At 36.5% G+C, this 22,012-nt stretch overlaps 4 protein-coding genes across 8 annotated transcripts; 3 read left to right on the plus strand and 1 right to left on the minus strand.

The window, feature by feature from the left end:
- Positions 1-5,508, plus strand: LOC140968175 (vacuolar protein sorting-associated protein 9A-like). The gene is given in 5 exon segments (XM_073429049.1): positions 1-177; positions 1,048-1,195; positions 1,483-1,653; positions 4,170-4,349; positions 4,622-5,508. Coding segments are annotated over 5 exon segments (1,269 nt in total). The 5' UTR covers positions 1-67; the 3' UTR covers positions 5,282-5,508.
- A 1,571-nt stretch (positions 5,509-7,079) lies between these two features.
- LOC140968177 (uncharacterized) lies at positions 7,080-7,763 on the plus strand. The gene is made up of 2 exons (XM_073429053.1): positions 7,080-7,625; positions 7,719-7,763. The coding sequence occupies exons 1-2, from the start codon at positions 7,080-7,082 to the stop codon at positions 7,761-7,763; spliced, it is 591 nt and encodes a 196-aa protein (XP_073285154.1).
- Positions 7,764-9,480: 1,717 nt separating this feature from the next.
- LOC140968173 (uncharacterized) lies at positions 9,481-10,934 on the minus strand. Of its 5 annotated transcripts, none has more exons than XM_073429047.1 (3): positions 10,798-10,934; positions 9,912-10,088; positions 9,481-9,776 (listed from the first exon to the last, which is right to left on the minus strand). In XM_073429047.1, the coding sequence occupies exons 2-3, from the start codon at positions 10,080-10,082 to the stop codon at positions 9,705-9,707; spliced, it is 243 nt and encodes an 80-aa protein (XP_073285148.1). In that variant the 5' UTR covers positions 10,083-10,088; positions 10,798-10,934; the 3' UTR covers positions 9,481-9,704. The 5 variants fall into 5 exon arrangements, with proteins under 5 accessions (XP_073285148.1, XP_073285147.1, XP_073285146.1 ...); XM_073429046.1 differs by having other exon boundaries at positions 9,912-10,083; positions 10,637-10,872; XM_073429045.1 differs by having other exon boundaries at positions 9,912-10,083; positions 10,633-10,872.
- Positions 10,935-12,044: 1,110 nt separating this feature from the next.
- LOC140968178 (uncharacterized) lies at positions 12,045-21,940 on the plus strand (the record flags this gene model as incomplete). The annotated part of the gene is made up of 18 exons (XM_073429054.1): positions 12,045-13,413; positions 15,740-15,825; positions 16,053-16,427; positions 16,503-16,586; positions 16,833-17,204; positions 17,656-17,716; positions 18,842-18,932; positions 19,093-19,199; positions 19,243-19,515; positions 19,628-19,875; positions 19,954-20,184; positions 20,283-20,468; positions 20,589-20,642; positions 20,727-20,792; positions 20,886-21,026; positions 21,110-21,163; positions 21,588-21,647; positions 21,729-21,940. Coding segments are annotated over exons 1-18 (4,070 nt in total), but the record flags the coding sequence as incomplete, so codon positions are not given.
- Positions 21,941-22,012: the final 72 nt, after the last annotated feature.

Here is a 22,012-nt window from a genome sequence, read left to right on the forward strand (position 1 = left end):
GCCCAGATGTGGATGCTTTAACTCAGCTCAGAATCCGAAGAGAGAGCACCGTCGCATCTGATCGCCGATGGAGAATTCTAACGTTTTCGGATCGTCGACTGCTCCGATGACGTGGCACGACTTTCTTGAGCGCATGCGCAACCCATCCGCCGCCGAATTTGTAAAAGCAATAAAAAGGTATTGTGATGCGCATCTTTGAAATTTGTATGCTTGAACGCATAGTGTGTTACTTTTTGTTGGTAGATTAGATCAAGGACGTCAAATGAATCTTTTGTTCTTGAAATGGGGCTGCTCATGGTCCGTCATAGGTAACTGGAGCTTTGATTATGTTTCTAGACGCGAATTAAGTGATAAATGCGCAACAGACGATGCTTTGATGAATTTTTGGATTTAATTCAAGGTATCTAAGCGTTTAAAGCACTGATATGATTCATTATTTGTACATGCTCAAGGATTCTATACCTGGAGCCGTTGTTAGTATCACTGGACGTGTGCTTACGAACTTTGGGGAATTAAGTGAAGTTAGCCGAGCTTTCATAATATCTCCTTTTTTTTTTTAAAAAAAAAGGGATAGATCGCGAAATAAAATTTGTCAAACTTTGTTTTGAAAAATAACCCATTTTCAATTTTATTTCAATATATTTTAGCGTTAACATGATGCTAAAGATTTATTACTCGAGTTGTAAAATAAATCTTCTTCTTCTTGTTTCCCATTTTTTAAATATTTAGATCATTCAAATTTATCCACTTACTATTTCAAGATGGTGGTGCAAGAAGTACCAAGGACCTTTCACGTGTATGTGTAGTTCTCTCAGAATCACTATTGCACACATTTTAATTGACAGCATTAATGCCGCTTTATATCCATAAATCGCACCAGTTGTTGCGTATTCTCTTTCAATATATCCATAACAGTTTGGAATTTACAAAAAGCGTTATGTTGCCATGAAATGAAGCAAATATTTCAGAGTGCAGAGTATAAGTTCTATGCATTTGGTCTTTTCACACGCAAAAAATGCATATATCTAATTAAATTTCTTTTTCCAGTTTCATAGTGTCATTTTTGAACACTGCACCAGATGTGGAAAGGGACAGTGCATCTGTGCAGGAGTTTCTCAACAGTATGGAAGCAGCATTCAGGGCTCATTCACTCTGGGCAGGATCTTCAGAAGAAGAGTTAGAGAGTGCGGGTGAAGTGAGTACCTTTATGTTTTCCACTATGTTTGCAAATGTATGACCTTTACGATCTAAATGGTTATCTAAATCGCAGGCTTTCTGTCGCGAACTTGCTATTGCTTGTTTACATACATGATTGAATTTACAACTTATTTTTGAAAATGTGCTTTTTATGTTCATAGTTTTGACGTTTTTTAAATTTCCTGTGTTCTTGCATGATTTTCTTGCATTCCTTTCTGTTACAATAATGGGGAAGCGTGCTTTTTAATCTGTCGTATCCTTTTAGATATACTCTTTCAATTACAGGGGCTGGAGAAGTATGTCATGACAAAGCTATTTACGCGTGTATATGCTTCAGTTCCAGAAGATGTGAAAGCTGATGCTCAGCTGTACGAGAAAATGGCTCTGGTTCAACAGTTTATTCGACCAGAAAATTTAGATATCAAGCCGAGATTTCAAAATGAAACATCATGGTTGGTGAGTAAAGGAATGAGCCTAACTGATTTTCACCTTGCCTTTTATTCTTCTCTAATTGAATTCCATGTAAAAACATTCGTTATGTGATTGCCACAGATAGGAGGCTGTGCTGGCCTGGCCTGGCCTGGCCTAGCATGGCATGGCCTTTCTTGATGTTTCAAACCACATGCCCCAATATGAAATTGATCATCCCAATATGATTTTATTTGGAGTAATTTCTTGGACACTGTAGTTGATATGTCGTTGATAGGGGGAAGCATAATTTTCTTTCTAAACTTACAAATTAGCTACAGTAAATTTTGACGAGTCAAATTACCTACGTACTTCACAACAATTTGTTAAGTTTGTGCAAATGATTTTTCCTGAGGAAATCAAAGGTGCAACATAGATGTAAACTGTGGGGACCCGGGCTCTAACGCAATTATCTTTGGGATTAAGTGGATCTTTGCTAGAAAATATGGGTCAAAATTTTGCTTTTAACATTATAAACAAGTGGAAATCATACATAATGCTATCATATTATTTAACTCAAAGTATCATTTACTTGTTCAACTACAAGTATCCTACTAGTGTTTAAAATTTAAATACATGTCTAGTAATAAACCACTAGTTCTTCTTCTCAGCCCGAAATCTCCACGCTGTCTCGATCTCTCATCTTTGTCTCGACCTTGATCCTGTCCCACCTGTTGATATGCACACATACAGACACAACAACAGCAGGATATTCCGGTGAGAACAAATCCCAGTATAAAACATGTATACATGCATGTCATGCAATTAAATACAAAATCATAACACATGAATCAGTCATTATGACTCATTAGTGAATACAGATAAAATTCTTCGACTCTTATTCTTTGACTCGACTCATATCTAAGTCTAGGGATCCCGGTGTGAATAAGACGTAACAAGTCTCCCACCTACTCTCCCAATCGTGGTGGCGGTACGTCTTATTCCTAGATTTCGGTCCTGTCTGTATCGAGTCTCTACAATCGGAGTCGATCTTCTCCTATGCTTCGATAACACCGAACATCTAGAAAGTTTGGCAAATCTGCCAATGACTCTCCTATCTCAATGCGTGTAACCAAATCAAGATAAAGCACAAGCATAGCAAGGTATAGAAATCTAGTATGTGATTTTTGGAAACTCGAATTAAATCTAACTCGAGTTTTATCTTACCGAATCAACATGAATTATACCTTTCTTTCTGTCAATCTGATGCTGTCAAAGTCTCGAACTCAAAGCCTGTCAATACTCAATCTGGCAATGATAATATCGAGGGTACAATATCAATATACCCAGCAATACAAATCAACAGATATCCGTTCTCGCAACTCATAATCAATAACAATACAAATCTGCTATCAAATCTCAGTCAAATCAACTCTGAAATGCATAACAATTCTATACGGTATCCGTTCTTCAATCAGGTTTCGATTATATGATGTCTAACATATTAAGAACATTATATAGGAATCATATCAGATTCTGGCAATACCATAATTTCAAATCATCTCAAAACGTAGTAAAACTTACGTTCAGTTGAAGCATGCGTCGAGAGGAATACAGTACTGAAGTCGGATTTAAAATCAGACGGACGGATCTTTCGTAAATCACCGATCTACAAATGAATGAATTGCAACTTTATATATATCAAGTTGCATGTCTAAGCTACGTGTCCTCTTTTCACATATTTCAGGCGGACCGCCCGAGCGCGGAATGTTTTGCCCGCACTTGTTATGCACTGGCGCTCGGGCGGTCACAAACTACCGCCCGGGCGCCACATCTTCTGCCCGAACATAATCCTATTGAACACTGGCGCTCGGGCGGTCAAAAACTACCGCTCGGGCGCCAACAGTTCTGTACAAATATACATCAAGCACATGCTTCACCCAATCTGGTCTCGGAATGGTCCATCTATAATCATATCAATTCAAAAAAAAATCAATAATCTCAGATTAATGGAATCAAAATCTCGGGCATTACATAAACTCTTACCTAATCAGTCTTCTTTCAATCCAGATACCTTGGGATGTCATGTATGGTTTCATTGGATAAATGCTTTGTCCTATTTGTCATAGCTTATAGTTGTTAGTTCAATCCTTACTTAAGGAATTATCAATCTGGTTTGTTATATGTGATATGCCTGATGTGTGGAACAAATTCATGAGTATATTTCAGATATTGATGAATAAGCCATCAAAGCCATTCAAGATTTCTTGTATTTTATTCAATAATCTAAGTCGTTGAATGGCTGTGTGGCACGATGAACTTGACAAATTATACCGCATTCCTGGTGACTGATCAATCGAAGGGAGAAGTTAACTTGTAGTCAATAATTCTAAACAAAAAGTTACTCGATGAGAGAAAGAAGATGAGTAGAGACTTATATATATGCCCTTGATTATTCTAAGAAAATTATCTAGTGCTATGCGATTCCCTGTGAATTAAAATCATTTACACCACTAGATCTTATAGCATGAAAGTAACTTCACTGTTGTTTTGCCATCGTCCAGCTTGCACAGAAAGAGCTGCAGAAGATTAACATGTACATTGCACCTCGAGATAAACTTCTCTGCATTCTACATTGTTGTAAGGTTATCAACAACCTACTGGTCAATGTCTCTGTTGCATCTAACGAAGATTATCCAGGAGCTGATGAATTTCTCCCCGTTCTCATTTATGTCACCGTAAAGGTAATTCTGTTTCTTTGATTTGGCATCAATTGGAAGATTCTCTAATATTTACCATTTATGATTCAATTTGACGACTGCTATCTGGTTTGCCATTAATGTTATATGAATTTGCTTCTCTCTGGTGGATATGTTGTTATGCGATTTCGTGATTGTCCAATTGAATACACAGGTTCTTTAAGAACTTATCATGGTGATTCTTCATTATTGTAGTTGCTGTAATCTACTAAATCACCGAGTGCCCAACTATTAAAACTTCGTGTGATTTTGACCAGGCAAACCCACCTCAACTACACTCCAACTTATTACATATACAACGGTTTAGACGGCAAACTCGCTTGGTATCAGAAGCGGCATACTTCTTCACAAACATGCTCTCTGTAGAGTCTTTCATTATGAATCTTGATGCAAAGGCCCTTTCAATGGATGAAATAGAATATGAAACAAACATGGAATCAGCTCGGGCACTTCTTTCCGGTCTTTCAGAGAGCTCAGACAATTCATAAAGTCAAGCAGATCGAAGTTTAGGACACATTCTTAGGGGAGAACCACTGGAGTTCAAAGAAGCGTCGAATTCTAGGAAACATCAGCTCTCGGCAACGCAACCTCAATTACAGGTCCAGTCATCTGAAAGTGGGTCAAGAAACGAGGAATCTCTCGGGAAAGATCAGGTATCTTTGGATAAATTTCCCTCTATCTCAGACTTGGAAAATAAAAGTGCAACCATGGTGTTAAAGGAAGACGACATAAGCCAAATCTTTCATGATTTCCCATATCCGTACGCCTATAATGGTGATCTAACGGTTAGTGATGTACAATATCTGCTAAACAATTACAAGCAACTGGTGTTGAAGTATGTCTGTCTTGCCAAAGGAATGGGCGTGACTGCCTCGTCACCTCCCAATATCGCCAAGGGAATCAGAAAAAACCAATGATCTTAAAGACGTTTCTTGTTTAGTCGATGACCTAGGCGAAGGATCTGTTTGTGTGTTGGAAAATGTGGAACTAAGTTGTCTGAAGAAGAAACTTTGCAAACTCAAGGGGATAGAGTGGATGAAAATTCTCTAAGACACTGTTTGGTTCGTGTGGTAGGATAAGTTAATGATATATAATAAGAGTGATTATAAAATAAAAATTAAGTATAAACAACACATTATGATAAATTATATGATGTTTGACATTATTTTAACTTGCTTGATTATTTTTGTTAATTATTTACTAAAATGCACTCATCATATATTAATTAGTGCTAAGATGACCATGACTCACGTTATCTCATGTAATATTGCATCTAATGTCTGTGCTCATTATTATATTAAAAAGAGGTAAAAAGAGAGAGACACTTCTTTTCATTCTTTTAATCAATCTCCTACAACATATCTTGGGTCCGTAAAATCTAAAGTGAAAATTTGCAGCAGGAGACAATCTTCAAACACAAGAAAAATAGTGTTTATTAAATAGATAGTTTTACTTCAGAACTTGTCCCCAGCTAGGCAACCACACATCAAGCTGCACATAGGTAATATTATCTCAATAAACTATGTTCCTTATTATTATAACTTTAATGTGTGCTGCATCTTTAATTATACCAATGTTCATACATGTTTTCAAGGTGTGAGAATAGTGGGGTATGAAATCTTGTGTCATGCGCTACAAATTGAATGCGAGCATTGGTTTCATTTCTCCCACTTTGAACAAATATTTTGAAATTACCAAATAAATAATTATAATTATATTTCAAATAACCAGCCGACCTCCCGCGATGACTTTTTTGCATCGATTAGAAGTGTAGTGGCCGACCTCCCGAGCCGAGCTCCCACGGACGGCCGAGCTTATACTTGCGAGATCCCTTACTTAGACACTAGCAGACAGACTACGGGGATCAAGCTCAGAAAGATAAAGCCCATTAAGATTTACCAAATCTGACATGATCTAAACCAAATATATAAGATATAACCAAATCTTGCGCAAGATTCTGAAGATCTAAATGTACCAAAATAAGATTCTATTGTTCTCCTATAAATATCAGGTTTCGTTCATTATTTATTCATTCATATATTCACATTCTCTCAGCACATACATTACTCTCTCAGTTTTCTATTATCTGACTTGAGCGTCGGAGGAGCTACGCCGGAACAACCTTCCGGCCCCTTTCTAACGTTCTTGTTTGGGTTACCAGATTTCGAAGGTCCAATCCGAGCTCCCCAAGTGAAGATCCGACCTCCTAGCCACCGCTCAAAGATTTGATCCGAGCTTTCTAAGCGAGGGTCTGACCTCCCAGTTATCATCACCGATTTTAGCAACATCACATGCTAATCTTTTTTAGATTATATGCTCAAATTTACGGTATTATGGTTTCAATACTATTTTTAAATGTATGATGATTTCATATACAAGATATTTTTAACTATGCACACGCGCCTCCGAAAAATATTTTTGACAAGGTTACCAGAAATTGGCATTTTAATACCACAGGACAGTATGCATTATTGTATAAATTATCAACCTTTTGGTGTCTCTACTTTTGATGTGTAATAATTCACATTGAGACACGAGTCTTTATGACAGTATTCAAATTTCTACTTAGTTTTGAGCGTGCCTGTCTATCCATGCCTACATGTATATAAGAAAACCAATGCCAAGATTTAGCACATTTTATTTTTCAAATCGAGAAAGCACACACCAAGATCCGAAAAAACATAAAGAGAAGAAGATTTAAAAAAAAAAAAAATCATGGGAAGCAGATGGGATCATCACAGCAAAAACATCCACCAAAAAACCATTTTCTTGCCAATGTTTTGCCGTTTGTCAATCAAAGACATCAAAATAAACAATCACCGGAAAGATCAGACATCAGTGGAAGAACCTGCATCACCCAAAGTCAGTTGCATAGGCCAAGTCAAGAGAAACAGCAGAGTGCTTGGCAACCCCGCTCTATCAGCCAACCCCCACAAGTCGACAAAACCGAGAAAACTCTTTTCTAGCAAAACCATTTTGCCCACAACCACCAATAACGGAACCAAAAGTGGAATCAGAAGCTGTAGAACAAACGCTGAGACGACGATTATAAAGTTAAAGACTAATGCCTGTGGTGAAGGTTGTGTTAAGGTGGTGGATATAGGTGACCTTGATCCGCCTTTGCCAGTGGTGCATAAGGCGCTAGGGGTCGGCGAGGATGAGATAAATATTTGGAAGAGAAGGTGTAACGGCGTGGCTCTAAAACACTTGCAGGTTCAACAGATGCATTTGCTAAACTACAATTTTCCACCTAGGCCATCGGTTTGATGATATATACCTACATAATACATATAACGTATACGAATTTAGATGTAACCACTTCTCTTAATTATTTCATGGTTTTTCCTTTTTCAGTTTTTGTTACTTGTTAGACAAAATTCAACCAAATGGGCTGATTGAAAACACTAAACAGGGAGTTGTCAAAACATGCATACTTCAAACCATTTATCGATACATACTCGAATTCAAACACAGTGATTTTTTGTTTTGGTTTAAGACAAGAAAAATAGTTTTAACATTAACAGTAAACAATAAGGTAAGTGAAAAAATTTAAAGCATGTATTTGAATAAGAAATTTTATATCTTTAAAAAGTATTTTTGTAAAGCACTTTTGAAAAATATTTTTACAAAAAAGTGTTATAAAAATATAGTTTTAAATAACAATTGAGAAATGTTTTTAGAAATGAAAGAAATCAAAACATGTTATTTTTTAATTGTAAAATTTTTTTTATAAAATAATAGTCTAAATGCATATCTCTTCTTAAAACGATATTTAAAACTTTTCATAAAAAATTTGTAAAAACATTTTTATAAAAAAAAGTTTCATAAGTATTTGTCAAAATAGAGCCTTACATATAAAGAACAACTTGACATTTTACTAATGCCAGGATACATTACAAGCAGCATAAAATCCTCAAACTTATTGCAGCATGTCAATTTGTCTATTCCTACAAACTCAGTAGTCATGGGATTGAATCAGCTTGGGGAACCAACCTGTTGCTTAAATTTAAAAATAAAAAAAAATGAAGGCTCAACGGTCTGATCTCTCCTGAATACAGCTTTTAACGTGTAGCAGGAAATTCAGAAATTGATGGTGAAAGGACTTATCTTTTTTGACATACTAGAAATAAGCCATCCAACAATCCACAATGTACAGAAAAATTAATGTTCCAATCTCATTCGCAATCATCAACCGGCCATGGGACTGGTAAATATCTCTCCATTTGTATGAATATTCAACAAAATTTCCACTGATCAGGTGTTAGTGTATGAAATAACAAATTAGTTTTAAGTATCGGCTATGTAACACCCAGAGACAATAATACATATAAAAATATTATAAAACTTCTTCCATATTTACCAGTCTCAATTGCTGATACAATCATACAAAGTAAAATGAAAAGACACTGAAATAATGAGATGCATCCAAAACAAAATCATGGTATTTCGAATTTACTGTCAAGTTTCTAAAAAGTGCGAGATCAAGCTTCAAGTTTGAGTGCAAATAAATGTTTTTAATTTATACTATAATTTAAATTATTTTTAAGTCAAATAATAGACAAAATTACCATAAATTCAAGATTAAATGAATAAATTAAAATTGTTATTATTGATTGTTTTCTAGAAATCTATAAAATAATATAATAAAAATAAGCTTATTGTTGATTAATATGTCATATATATTCATGATCTTTTATTGAATATTTTTTTATATATATACATATTGATTAAAAAAAAAACACGAAGTTTTGTGTTCTAAAAAAACAGTTGCTCAAACGAGCTTTTCAGGACACTATGGTTAATGCATCAATTAATAGCAATTTCAGACTTCCATCTTCGAGTCTTCTCCATGTTAATGTGTAAAATTTATAGCTTGTGCGTTTTGTAGAAATGGTGGTGAAAGAAAGTGTCCTCGATGAACCACGATAAATTGGTGCCGCTTCGAGGAGAATATCTGGTACCAATTCTTGGATAAAGGAAACTTTAATATGTTCATAATACTTAAATGAGAACTTATTTGCAGAAACTCACACAGCGCATTGGTGGGATAGGAACGCCAACACAGATGAGATAGATACGGTTGTGGATCGATCCAAATCACTTATCAAATTTCCCCAACATAAACATTATAAACTCTTGCAAAAAAAAAACTCTGAAATTACGTTTGTTTACTGGATTTGAACAAAAACAGCCAGAATATGAGAAGAAACAGAATATTCTTTAGCTAATCTGTCAACGAGTTCCCATAAAAAAATACTAAAACTCGGGGCTTTGTTTTCCACACAGAAGATGACAGCTGATGAAGTGTCATAATCATAAGGAAACACCAAAGTCCAGTTCCTACTTTCTTCCTCTGTTAAGCCTCTGCAAGTGATAGTTGATGCTACCCCAAGGCTTTCTTTTATTAGCAGTCTGCAGAAAGGGAATAGAAATGGTAAGTCACTAGCAAGAAGCCCTGACATGAAGATAATTTTACTGGAGCACGAAACCAAATTCTCTGCGAAATTGCCAAGGGGAAGTTGAATAAAATGTTCACATTGCACTTACCTGAGCATCCATGCAAGCACTCAAAAGTGACTTCTGCCGAGTACATTTTTCATCATTGCCTTGGCTTAGAGCCAAACAACTAAGAAATGAAACCATCTCTCTCATACAAGGTTTTTGAAGATTGCCGAACTTCTTTGGATTAATATACAACGTACCAGCTTTCCTGCCCATTCTACCCTAATCGATGCCAAAAAGACTTAAACACAAGCAATGTTATGAAAAAAAGAAAAAACAAATACATTGGACATTGGAGAACGGTGCACATTTTCATCTCATGATCAAGTAATACTTGTGCTTCACCCAACCCAAAGTAGACCATTTCCAATCTTCTACTATAGTTGTGTTACATCTCAACTAGACAAACATATACCCACAATCAAATGAACTGTAGTAGACAAACACGTACCCACAATCTTCACCCAACCCAGACATCTCAACTAGACAAACATGTACCCAACCCAAAGTAGATCATTTCCAATCTTTTACTGATGTCGTCCAACAATCAAATGAAGCCAAAGATTTCCACCAGTAGCGGACTTCATTTCTTATCATATCTAGAACTGTTTACTTAAAGAGAAAATAGCAATCCCATGACCTCCACATCAAGAGTTGAACATTATCATTAAAAAAACATCGAGATTTAAACTTCGTGGCAGATTTGGCCCTCCAAATCATCTACAGAGTTGCAATCAGTCGGAAGAAGATTAATTTTTCAAAAAACGAACCTTTCAAAGTAATCTTGTGTTGTGATTGCTCCAACCCATCAATAAAGAAGCATTTAAACAGCAGGAGATTAAAATTGAGAAATCAAAATATCATTGTAGCTTGAGCTCGTGAAATTTTGTTATCGTGACCTTGAAACAAAGAAATGGTTGCAAATTCTCACCTTTTGGGGTTTCGAAATGGAGATCAACCTAATTGGTCGACTTGATATGAAAACAGCTCGCGAACGACGCTAGCTCGACTCCGGGGCGATCGTTTTTGGTTATCTTGGGTCGGGTAAATTTGGGCCAGGCAGAATCCTCTTGGGCCAGAGGGACATAAAGATTGGTTATTTTGGTTTTGATCCAGTTTTAGTTTGAAGTTGCAATCTGATTAATTTGATTTTTTCTTTTTAAAATTTAGTTTTTTTTCCTCCTTTAAAGATCAGAATTTATACTCTTGTACAAATTTATTTTTGAAGTTTTATTACCCAATTAATTATATATATATATATATATATATATATATATATATATATACTGTTTTATAATAGTTGAGAGACAGATAAAAACTGTTTTGACGAGAACACAAACTTTTCTTCCCAATTTACCATTTTATTTATAATTAATATTAACTACACGTCTATCCCTTTCCATCTGTGTGCTTGAAATATTTGTGCCGTTATTTATTCCAAATCTATCCTTTTATTTACTATTAATATTAACTATCCCATGCCATTTTTGTGTTTGGAATATTTGTGCGGTTGATTCATTGCCTTTCATGATTCAAATACACAATGTTTTGGTTTCATGATATTATAATATCGTAAATATTTAATATATTAACATCATATATTGATGGTTAGGATATAATAATAATACATAAATACAAAAATATAATTCCAAAGCCAACGGGCCTCGACGTTAACATCACACCGTAGCAAACTCCGAAGCTCGCATTATCACACTGCACCAATATACGTGTCAAAGACCGAGCCAATAACACGATAACACGTAATCATTCACACGGGCTCAAAAGTCGCATCTCTCGATCCTGAACGAATCAGCACTTTCTAAACTCCCAAAGGAGCCGCTGTTCGCCAACGCGACTCCGTCTGTCACTCGAAAAAACCCGAGATACGTACCCAAAAACGGATCCACAAAAGCCAACTGACCCTCCCACTAAATTTAAATAAAAAAGCAGGCCCAAAAATTTACCCCCAAAATCGAAAAGAAACCCTAACCCTAGCCGCATCCTCCAACGACCAGCACACTCAAAACAGACACGTGATAATCTTCTCCGCGACACCCCTTCTCTCTGCTGAAGCTGCAGAAGGTGAATCGAATTAGGTTAGTTTTTTTTAAGGATTTGGGGAAATTTTTTAGGGTTAGGTTCGAGGAAAATGTATTTCAGCTGCGTTCGGAACCGGCGATGGGCGAGATGACCGGTGGAGGCGGAGGCAGAGGTAGACGCCAGTGGCGTAGAAAAACGATACCCGGTGGTAGGGGCACCACCGAGACCAAGATTGATATTAATACCAATCATAACGAGTGCCCTAATTCCAATTACGAAATTACCGAAACGCCCCCGGGTTTTCCAAATATTACTAAACTGCCCCCGACGTCTACAGCTGAGCTTGATTTCTACACTCATGCTCGTAAAGCACTATCCTTTCGGCCTCCCTTCCTTTCAGACGAGTCACAGACATCTACAGCTTCAGTATCCGGTGCTAATGGTTTACCCAATGGACTGACACATTTGTTGAATAGGCATTCCGATGGTCGTAAAAGGCACAAGAAGCCGCATTCTGGCGCGGATAAAAAGTCCTCAGCCCCCAGGCGCGAAGGCATTCTTTGGACTGAGACGGATGAGTACTTTCGAGAATTGACGATTGAGGATATCGAAAGGCTGGAAGAGGTCTCAGTTGGGTTTTCTGGCAATGAAAAGTGTTTTATGATTCCGTGTTTGGATAATGATGACAGTGTTCGTCGGCGATATGATGCATTAAATGGATTGCTTATGCGGTTCCGTGATAATGATGACTCGAGTATAGCTAATGCAAATGAATTGAATAGGAATGGGATGGTTAACAAGATGTTGGTGAAAGAAAAGAACGAGCTAGACTCCATGGATGTGGATGGCGACGAGGGAGAAAATGGCAATCTACTAATCAAAGATGAACATAATGGAGAGAAGAGAGAAAACGATGAGAAAAAACTTTCTTCTTTTAGTGGTGTAGAATGGATTTTAGGATCAAAGAATAAAATTTATTTGGCATCAGAGCGTCCTTCTAAGAAAAGGAAATTGCTAGGGACAGATGCAGGCTTGGAGAAGCTCCTTGTGGCACGTCCAACTGCAGAGTTAGATTATATCTGTCATTATTGTAGTTATGGTGAAAATGGTGACCCCTTGAATTGCTTAATCAAGTGTAGTTCTTGTGGGATGGTGGTACATCGGAGGTGTTATGGGGTTGAAGAAGAGGTCAATAGTTCTTGGCTGTGTTCGTGGTGTAAATGTAAGGATACTGTGGGTTTAACTTTGGAGAGGCCATGTTTGCTTTGTCCAAAACAAGGTGGTGCCCTGAAGCCTGTGTGTAAAACAGGTTTTGGGAGTGAGGATGAGAGCTCCGAGGTCAAGTTTGCTCATCTGTTTTGCTGTCAGTGGATTCCTGAGGTCTATTTGGAGAACACTAGATCGATGGAACCAATCATGAATTTGAATAAATTAAAGAACGTGAGAAGGAAGTCGGTTTGTACTTTGTGCAAGGTTAAATGTGGTGCCTGTGTCTGGTGCAGCAACGGTATGCTTTACTGCTTTCTTATGTTACACCCTCCGTTTTCTTGTTGGACGGGAGGACAGCAAATATTTGTGATTGTGCTATGGCTTCTTAGTGCGTTCACATATTGGACAGTTGGACTGCTCCATGTTTTGTCAGTTGATTCTTGTTTTTTGTTATTAGTTCACTACTTGATCTAATAGAGAAAGCTCTGCCACGTTCCGATCTAATATTTTGTACTGAGAGTCTGAGACTGATTGAAAATAATTAATAAAATAGAGATTGACATTCATTTTTCAAAAATTATATTTCTCCTCTATTTCCCTTAATTTACCTTTCCTACAAGTAGCGCATGTTTCTTTTAGGGTAAATGGCAGCCTTTACAGTAACTTTGAATACTTATTGCTTACTGACCTTGCAAATGACTTTCTATTGTTTGTGATAGTAGCTTTTAGATGCAAAAGGTTTGGCAGTCTTGGATCCTTTAATCGCTCTCCTCTAACCTGTTTTAACGTCAGGCCTGCTGAAACAACTGGCCCACAGTTTTTTAAGAGTATGATACTTAATGTTTCAGTAAATGGTGGGTTGCGACTAAAATTTGCATCACATCTTGCAAAAGTCTGTTGGCCGTCAAGGAAAATGCAAACAAAATATCTAAAACTAGAAGGATTTGGTACATCAGTTTTAATCATGCTGTGGTAATTGTCCGTGTGTAGCTGTTTTTCAATTTTAAAATGGTTCCGTTGTAAGATCCTTTAAATAGTCTACCCTCTTTCCTCGTGTGAATGGGCTGGACACACAACATTTCTTTGTTGTTTGGCTAAATAAAAAATTCGGAGTTATAAGTTTCCAGAAGCTGGCATGATCGATATAGATTGTTTTTCTGGAGATAATTCTGTTTTAGTCGTTCGAGAGAATAAAAAATTACAGCAGTGTCTCCTCTCCTGAGAAAAAATTTAACCTATATGAAGGAAATTAAATTAAAATGCTTGGTGCATCATGATCCCACTGAAAAGCTTTGGCAGCTTCATTAGTTCATTCGTGTTTGAAGCTCTTGTGTGCAGTTTTTATATGTTTAAATTTGTTAGGTAGGACATGACAATGATGATCTCCATATATCTATGCTATATATTAAGAGAGAGCATTCAATAATAACTGTTTTTGGTGAAGCCTTTTTCAATATTCCGAAATTGCCCTTAGTTTACTTCTTTTTTTACACTTTTTTTGTGCAAAATCTTTTCCAATTTTTTTCTTGCAACGATCCACAATTCATTCAACTCTTACAATCCATTTCATTTCTCATACAATATCATACAAAATAGAAAAATTCCACCGAAGATCACAATCAGTTCTATTGTTCTACAAAACTCTATTGAATTTATTTTATATTTTGTGGACACGCGCGTGTGCTACGGTTACTAGTTGATGTTATGCTTAATTATGGAATATGAGAAACTAAAATCAAATTGTAAATCACTTCTAATGAAATACTGAACCAAATGGGTGATAAAGGTTATCTAACTCTTTTTTGAAAGAAGAATGTTGGATTCTTTCACTGTATATCTTTCTTTACGATGATCATCATTTGGTTTGTGTCATTCGTTAATTTGTATTGATACACTTGTTACTTTACTTTGTATGTTTAAAATTTTTGGAACCTGGATCATGTTGGCTGGCAAACAATTGATTTGATCTAGAACTTAAGGTCTACTCGAAGCATGAAACGAGTAATTACTTGTATGGATGAATATTTTTTAAGATTAATTGCAGAAGTGGAGATATTATATTTACATATCTGTAGCATAAGCCTTTTTTTTTCATATTTATAGAATTTACTCAAATGTAGATTATGGATTAGTTTGTGTGGTTAAGGACTTAAGGTTCTTTTCAATTTTTGTATCTAAATTGTTTATACTGGTCGTGGAGATCTTTTTTGTCTTTGAAGAACCCATTTCACCCCCTCCATCTCAAAAAAATTCAAATGAAGCTCTTGGATTTTGTTAAATCAAGGGTTTTTAAAAATTGTTCTTTGAAGGGGTTCTGCAGTTTGTATACCCGAAGCTGTAATTCCCAGATGACATTCTACTGAACGGAAGTTAGTTACCCGATGGATTTGGTGGTTTGTTTGATATCATGTCACGTTCTGTAGAAGCCATGTTTCAATGCAAGTTTATTCCGGCTCGTTGAAGCCACATGTGCCTCTTCCTCCTCGTTTAAGAGTCGAAGTAATTGACTAGAAAGAAATAATTTAAGCTCCTTCTGTGATCATAGATATTGATTCATTTAATTGCTTCCCATTAATTTGTTTATCTACTTGTTACTTATGAATTGTTCACTTGGTGTTTGTTAGGAGCTTGTAGAACCTCATTCCATCCAATCTGTGCCAGGGAGGCTACATATAGAATGGAGATATGGGGAAAACTTGGATGTGACGAGGTGTGTACTCTTGTTTTTTTAATTCTTTTTTGCTTTAATCTCTAAAACTGCAAGTTAACTATTTTGGGATTATGATTCCTGTTGTTTTGTGGTTGTGGTTGTGGTTTTGAAAACAGCTCATTTTTTTGTTGCTAAAGCTAGCTCATTTATAGACCTCTTAATATTAGCAGTTTTCCGTCTTTTCCTCTCCCTTTGTTCATGTCTTCTGGTTTTCCAATGTCTTTTAGGTTGAATTGCGTGCATATTGCTCTAAACATTCGGAAGTTCAGCATGATAGTAGCAGTCAAAATGCTGAAGATGTTTCTTCTGCAGGTGATTCTGTTTCTCATGTTAGTAAGCAACGACAGATGATGTCAACAGTAAATGAATCTCACAAGTTAAAAATTACCCAAACAAATGGTGATAAATTTTCTGTTGACACTGAAACAGCTGACAAGGATCTTAGTAAGCTGGATGATATTTTGATGGATAAAGAGGCTTTATTAGATAATAATGGACCAAGTTCTGGACCCCATCATGTTGATAAGGAGGTGGTGGATAGGAATGACAATGAAGATGTTAATGCATATGGTGCTCTCAATTTCACTTTTATACTGAAGAAGGTATTGTGAAATAATGTAGGATAGTAAAATAATTCTTGTTGTTTTCTTAATAAGCCAATCATATGTTTTATGCAGTTGATTGATATGCGTAAAGTTGATGCAAAAGATGTGGCCTTAGAGATTGGTGTTGCACCGGGTTCATTGAACTCAATTTTAACTGTAATGTTCACATTTTCTTATTTTTCTTTTTTTGTATTTTCTTTTTGCTGAGTGATTTGATTCAGTTGCAAGCTGAATATTGTAAATCCAGTATCTGCTTTGACAATGTCGATAGAACATTTATCTTTCTGGGTGATCAGTTGATGTATTGTTGATTCGATTTGCCTTTACATTTTTTTATCCTTTTTCATTTGCTTTTACTTGCTTGCTTGTTTGCATTTTCTCATCTTGTTTTTCTTTGAGCAGGATAATCACATGGCTCCTGAATTACAATGCAAAATAGTTAAATGGTTAAAAGACCATGCTCATATTGCTAGCTTACAGAAAACTTTGAAAGTGAAGATTAAACCGATAGTCGTACCCGATGCTGTTGTTTATGTAGCTGAAGGTGCTAGTTCTGTTTCAGTTGAGAAATCTGATATTGCTGATACAGTTCCTGTTAAATCTGTTCCTCCCCGGAGAAGAACCAAAGGAAACACGAGGATTTCGGGAGACGAAAAATCAAGTAGGGGTAAGGAGAAAGTTGATTCAACCACCGAGCAAGGTGGTGGTATGTGCGTTCGTGGTGGAGAGGATTTAAATGGTCCACTTGGGGAGTTTTTACCTGGTGTAACCAAGGTATTGTTGACGGCCTTTGTGTTTTAAAGGTTTCAACTTTTGGTGATAGTCTTGGTGCACTTCTGTGTTGCCTTTGTTAACCAAGTTTTTGTGTTGCGTGTCACATTCGTTTTTCCAATTTTTATCGTGGTTGCAAATTGGAAGTGTCTCGTGAAAGAACGTAAGATTGATGAGAATTAACCCATCTGTTTAAGAGTCCCGTTTATGGCATACAAGAGATCCAGTTAGACATTCGATCACCTTCTTGGTTTCCTTTTATTACCTTTTAGTGCTGTGGAATTCTTTTCGGTTGTCTCTGATTCGTGGTCAGAAGTCTGAGTTTTTTCAAGGTTAATACTGCATCCAAAGTAATGAAGGATGTCATTGTGCTAATTTCAGTAAATCTATTCATATTTTTACTAATGTGATTTTGAACCTCTGAAGTTTCATCATATGCTTTTCTGTTATGCAGGTGGTGATTGATCCTGTGCTGCACGAAGATAGTTCATTGAGCGAACCCTTGAAAATTGGAGGTATGCTACTTAATCCAGTGTGTGATGGTTGTGTTAGAAGATAGGGGGTTGATGTCACACATTTAAATTTAAACAGCTGTTGAAGGTGGTACTGATTTGAAATTTACTCTGATGAAACCTACTTCTCTGCTCCATTTAATTTGTCATACTTTTCTTAATAAGGTTACTGTATTTTCTCAGAAGTAATAGATGTACATAGTTGCAGTGAGTATGTCAAGTATCATCGTCATTAAACAAGCACAAGTAAATTGACCCCAGCATTGTTGAAATATCGTGGCAACCTTCTCCAACTCGTCCCGATTCTGTTTTATGGCAACCTGGAGCTGAATATTCAGACATTTCCAACCTCTTGTTTCCTTTATCAGTCTAAGCAAGAATTGTATATTGAGCAAATTAAAACCCTTGGCCGCTGTGCTGTTTCTGTCAAATGAGGTTTTTTTTCAAATAATAAAGTTTTATTTTATGACGTCTTAATTTGGTGAAAGAGCCCTTTAAAAAAAGAAATTCAGCGAAAGAGAGAGAAAGCATATCAATTACTATTCTGCTCTAAGCTCTTCACAAGGAATTTTTTTTCTGTTGTATGTTTAATGCACCTGCTACTACTCTCTGGACCCGGGTAACAGTGTATCTTCTTTTCCTCCTGTTTATATTTACACTGTCACAAATGTGGTTTGATTTACTCTTCCTCGTGAAAATGGTGAATAAATGGTACCTGGATGTTATTGAATTTTCTGTATCTACAATATATCTGAGTATTTTATATTAAGTTCGTAATTTCTATTTTGTTGTTAAGAAGCTTATGTATCTCTATTTACAAAGGAGCCTTCAAGAATAACCTAGCAGAATAAAACATATAAGCATTGTAGTTCATTCTCGTCCTTTCGTGCTATTTTTATGGTTTTTTTCTTAGCTAAACAATGAGTCCTTGAGTTTCTTTCGTGATGAATCCTCGAGTTTCTTATGCCAGATTTATAACTGTTGAACTTGTGTTTCAGCTTTGTTGGAGCTGGTATATTGATATATTATGATTTTCTCAGCGAGTTCTATTTGTTGAGAACTCTTTCCTCCACTCTCTCAAATATTGTTTGCCTACTTCTTACATACCTTCACTGTTTGCTATGACAGATGAGTTGTCGAGCGATCTGTCCCAGTGTCTCGGTCTAGCTCAGGAGATTCAAAAATCAAAGCAGATGACTACTCACTCACGCTTGGTCACGTAAGCCTTGAACGGTTGAATGAACCATTTTTTATTGGAATATGTCTATTGTGTGATTAGGTGTAGGTGTCTTAGGGCCTTAAGTTTTATTTCCCGTTTATTTTTCAGTTCTTTAAGATTATTTTGATAGTCTTAGACATAATCTATCTTTGTTCTGTAGAAATGGGGAATTTGTGGCCGGTTCATATGTGCATCCATTTATCTACAACAAATTGTTGCAGACAGAGAATGGCATGCTTGAGAAGACTCTGGATTATGAGTCTTCAGGTAAGATTTTGTCTCTTTTTCCTGTATTTATCCATGGGGCCAGGTGGTTTCTTACTAAATCTGGCAGATTTGACAGACCGAGAAGTTTCACAGTTCGAAGCATCTTCTAGTTCTGGCCACTGTTGTCATAATCATAGCTTGCGGGCAACTTCTGGCGGCGGGCTATCTGAATCTGACAGAGAAAGTCTTGACCAATTGATCAAGGCTAGAAATCTAAGTATGCTGAAATTGTCTCCTGAAGACGAAGTGGAAGGGGAACTTATTTATTATCAGCAAAGGCTCCTTAGCAACGTTGTTACAAAAAAACACCTATGTGGTCCGTGCTCTGTCACATTTTCTTACCTTTTTATTTGGAGACTTGTGGCTTTTCTTGTTACATGCTTATCAAGGATGTAACTGAATTTATTTTCCTGCTGTTCTGTGTCCAGATGATGTGGTGATGAAGGTTGTTAGAAGTCTTCCTCAGGAGCTTGATGTTGTAAGAAATAAAAAATGGGATGCTGTGTTAATTTGCCAATATAATCATGAGCTTAGGGAAACAAAAAAGCAAGGCAGGAAAGAGCGTCGGCATAGGGAAGCTCAGGCTATATTGGCTGCTGCAACTGCTGCAGCTGCTGCTTCATCTAGAATTTCATCATTTAGGAAAGATACACTCGAAGAATCAGCACACCAGGAGGTTATCCTTCTGCTTAAAATTTTTACTTGCGATTGTTGTTTTTCTATATATAACATTTATTTGTATTTTCGTATTCAGGAACTTTTGAAAATGAATGCCTTTGATTTAAGGCCTGAGGTTTACTCTCAGTTGAATCCTCGAGTGAAAGAGACTCTTTCTATGTCTGCTGTTGCAAGAAGCTCACTAGATACAACATGTGATACTTTCAATTTAGCTTCAGACATTTCGAAAGAACTTCCCAGAACCTGTGATATATGTAGACGTTCTGAGACAATTTTGAACCCAATTTTAGTTTGTTCCAGATGCAAGGTATTTTCGCAGTTCTGTAATTTTTATTTGTGAAGTAGCATTCTTATTTAATGTTCCGAATAGTATTATCGTGTTAATCACCTTCCTTTGCCTCATAGGTTACAGTACATTTGGATTGCTATTGTAGCATCAAAAGCTCAACGGGGCCATGGCATTGTGAATTATGTGAAGAATTATTTTCTTCTCAAGGACCTGGAGCTTCGACAACATACTCTTTGTTTGCGGAATGTGTTTTATGTGGTGGTACCGCAGGTGCTTTCAGGAAGTCAGTAGATGGTCAATGGGTACACGCCTTATGTGCTGAAGTAAATACTTTTTTCCCCCCTAAAAAAATTATTTTACTTTCTTGGTTCTATTTTGCGTTCTCCTCATAGTTTGTGCATTGTCATTTGTTATCAATGTAGTGGGTGTTGGAGGCAACTTACAAAAGAGGACAAGTCAATCCTATCCAGAGAATGGTAGGTGTATTTTTATTTTGGGTTTATTTCTTCTTTTGCTCCTTGACTGCCTATGTGAGATTTAATACGTCGTTATTTTTTCAGGAAACTGTCTGCAAGGGAGTTGATTCTTGCATTGTTTGCTCTCGAAAACAGGGTGTCTGCCTGAAGGTGAAGATATATAAGATGTGTATTGTCACACATGTTCTTAACCTTAGTTTTCGTCAACGCCATTATTTGTGTTTTTTTTTAAATTATGTACAGTGTAGTTATGGTCACTGTCAGACCACATTTCATCCTACTTGTGCTAGAAGTTCTGCTTTCCACATGACGGTGCATACTGTTGGGGGCAAGGCGCAACACAAGGCATACTGTGAAAAGCATAGTTCAGAGCAGAAAGCCAAGGTATTTTATTTTATTTTTTTCAGTCAAATTTAGATGCCGTAATAATTTATATTTTATATTTAATTTTGATTTTTTTTGTCCAGGCCGACACTCAAAGGAATGGGGTTGAAGAGCTTAAGAGTCTTAAGCAAATTAGGGTAATTGACCATGGCTTCCTCTTTTTTGTGGTCGTATCTGCTCCTTGTTTTTCTGCCATTCAAACTGAAAATTTATGATTTTTTTAGTTGGGCAATTGATAGAACATACAGTAATATAATGATATTTATCTGTGAGATTATAACTCATGCTCTTTTCATTTATAATCCCTGACACTTCTTGTTTATATCTGGATTTCACGGACACAATTGATCTTAACTGAACCTTTAGTGTGAGGCAAGGATGATATTTGATAAAACTGTGTGCCTATGTTGTTTTAGCCAACTCTGGGCTATTTAACGGGCTACATTTTTTACAGTGGAAGGGAATTTTGGGTTTGAATCAAATTTCCAATATTCAGGTTCTCTCTTTTATGTTTTTATAACTTGCATAGGACTGACTTTTATCCACGTTTGCGTTTGGCAGGTTGAACTGGAAAGATTGCGCCTTCTATGTGAAAGAATAATCAAAAGGGAGAAATTGAAGGTAAGCTCTGCATGTGTTCCTCGCAAGTCGCAACCATACCTGTTGAGTACTAAAATTTTCTTCCGCTTTTGTACTTTTCAGCGTGAATTGGTTACTTGCTCACATCATATTCTTGCTTCAAGTCGAGACTCTGTTCTATCTGCTTTGGCTCGTCACCCTTTTTATCAGCCTGAAATCAGTTCAGAATCAGCTACAACCTCAATCCAAGGTTACACAGATGGCTACAAATCAGGCAGCGAAATAGTACAAAGATCAGATGACATAACGGTCGATAGCACAGTTGCAGGGAAAAGGCGAATTAAAATTTCCATCTCCATGGACAACCAAAGACCAGCCTACAGTTCTGCATCCCAAAACCTTCATTT

Source organism: Primulina huaijiensis, unplaced genomic scaffold (genome assembly GCF_012295235.1).
Source record: "Primulina huaijiensis isolate GDHJ02 unplaced genomic scaffold, ASM1229523v2 scaffold32597, whole genome shotgun sequence".
Taxonomy (NCBI): Eukaryota; Viridiplantae; Streptophyta; class Magnoliopsida; order Lamiales; family Gesneriaceae; genus Primulina; species Primulina huaijiensis.

Bases quoted from the DNA above. Each gene is read 5' to 3' on its own strand.
- LOC140968173 (XM_073429047.1), bottom strand. From the start codon at position 10,082: ATGGGCAGGAAAGCTGGTACGTTGTATATTAATCCAAAGAAGTTCGGC. The intron at 9,777-9,911 runs GTAAGTGCAATG...CCCTTTCTGCAG, and splicing joins GTGCTTGCATGGATGCTCAG to ACTGCTAATAAAAGAAAGCC.
- LOC140968177 (XM_073429053.1), top strand. From the start codon at position 7,080: ATGGGAAGCAGATGGGATCATCACAGCAAAAACATCCACCAAAAAACC. The intron at 7,626-7,718 runs GTTTGATGATAT...TTCCTTTTTCAG, and splicing joins ATTTTCCACCTAGGCCATCG to TTTTTGTTACTTGTTAGACA.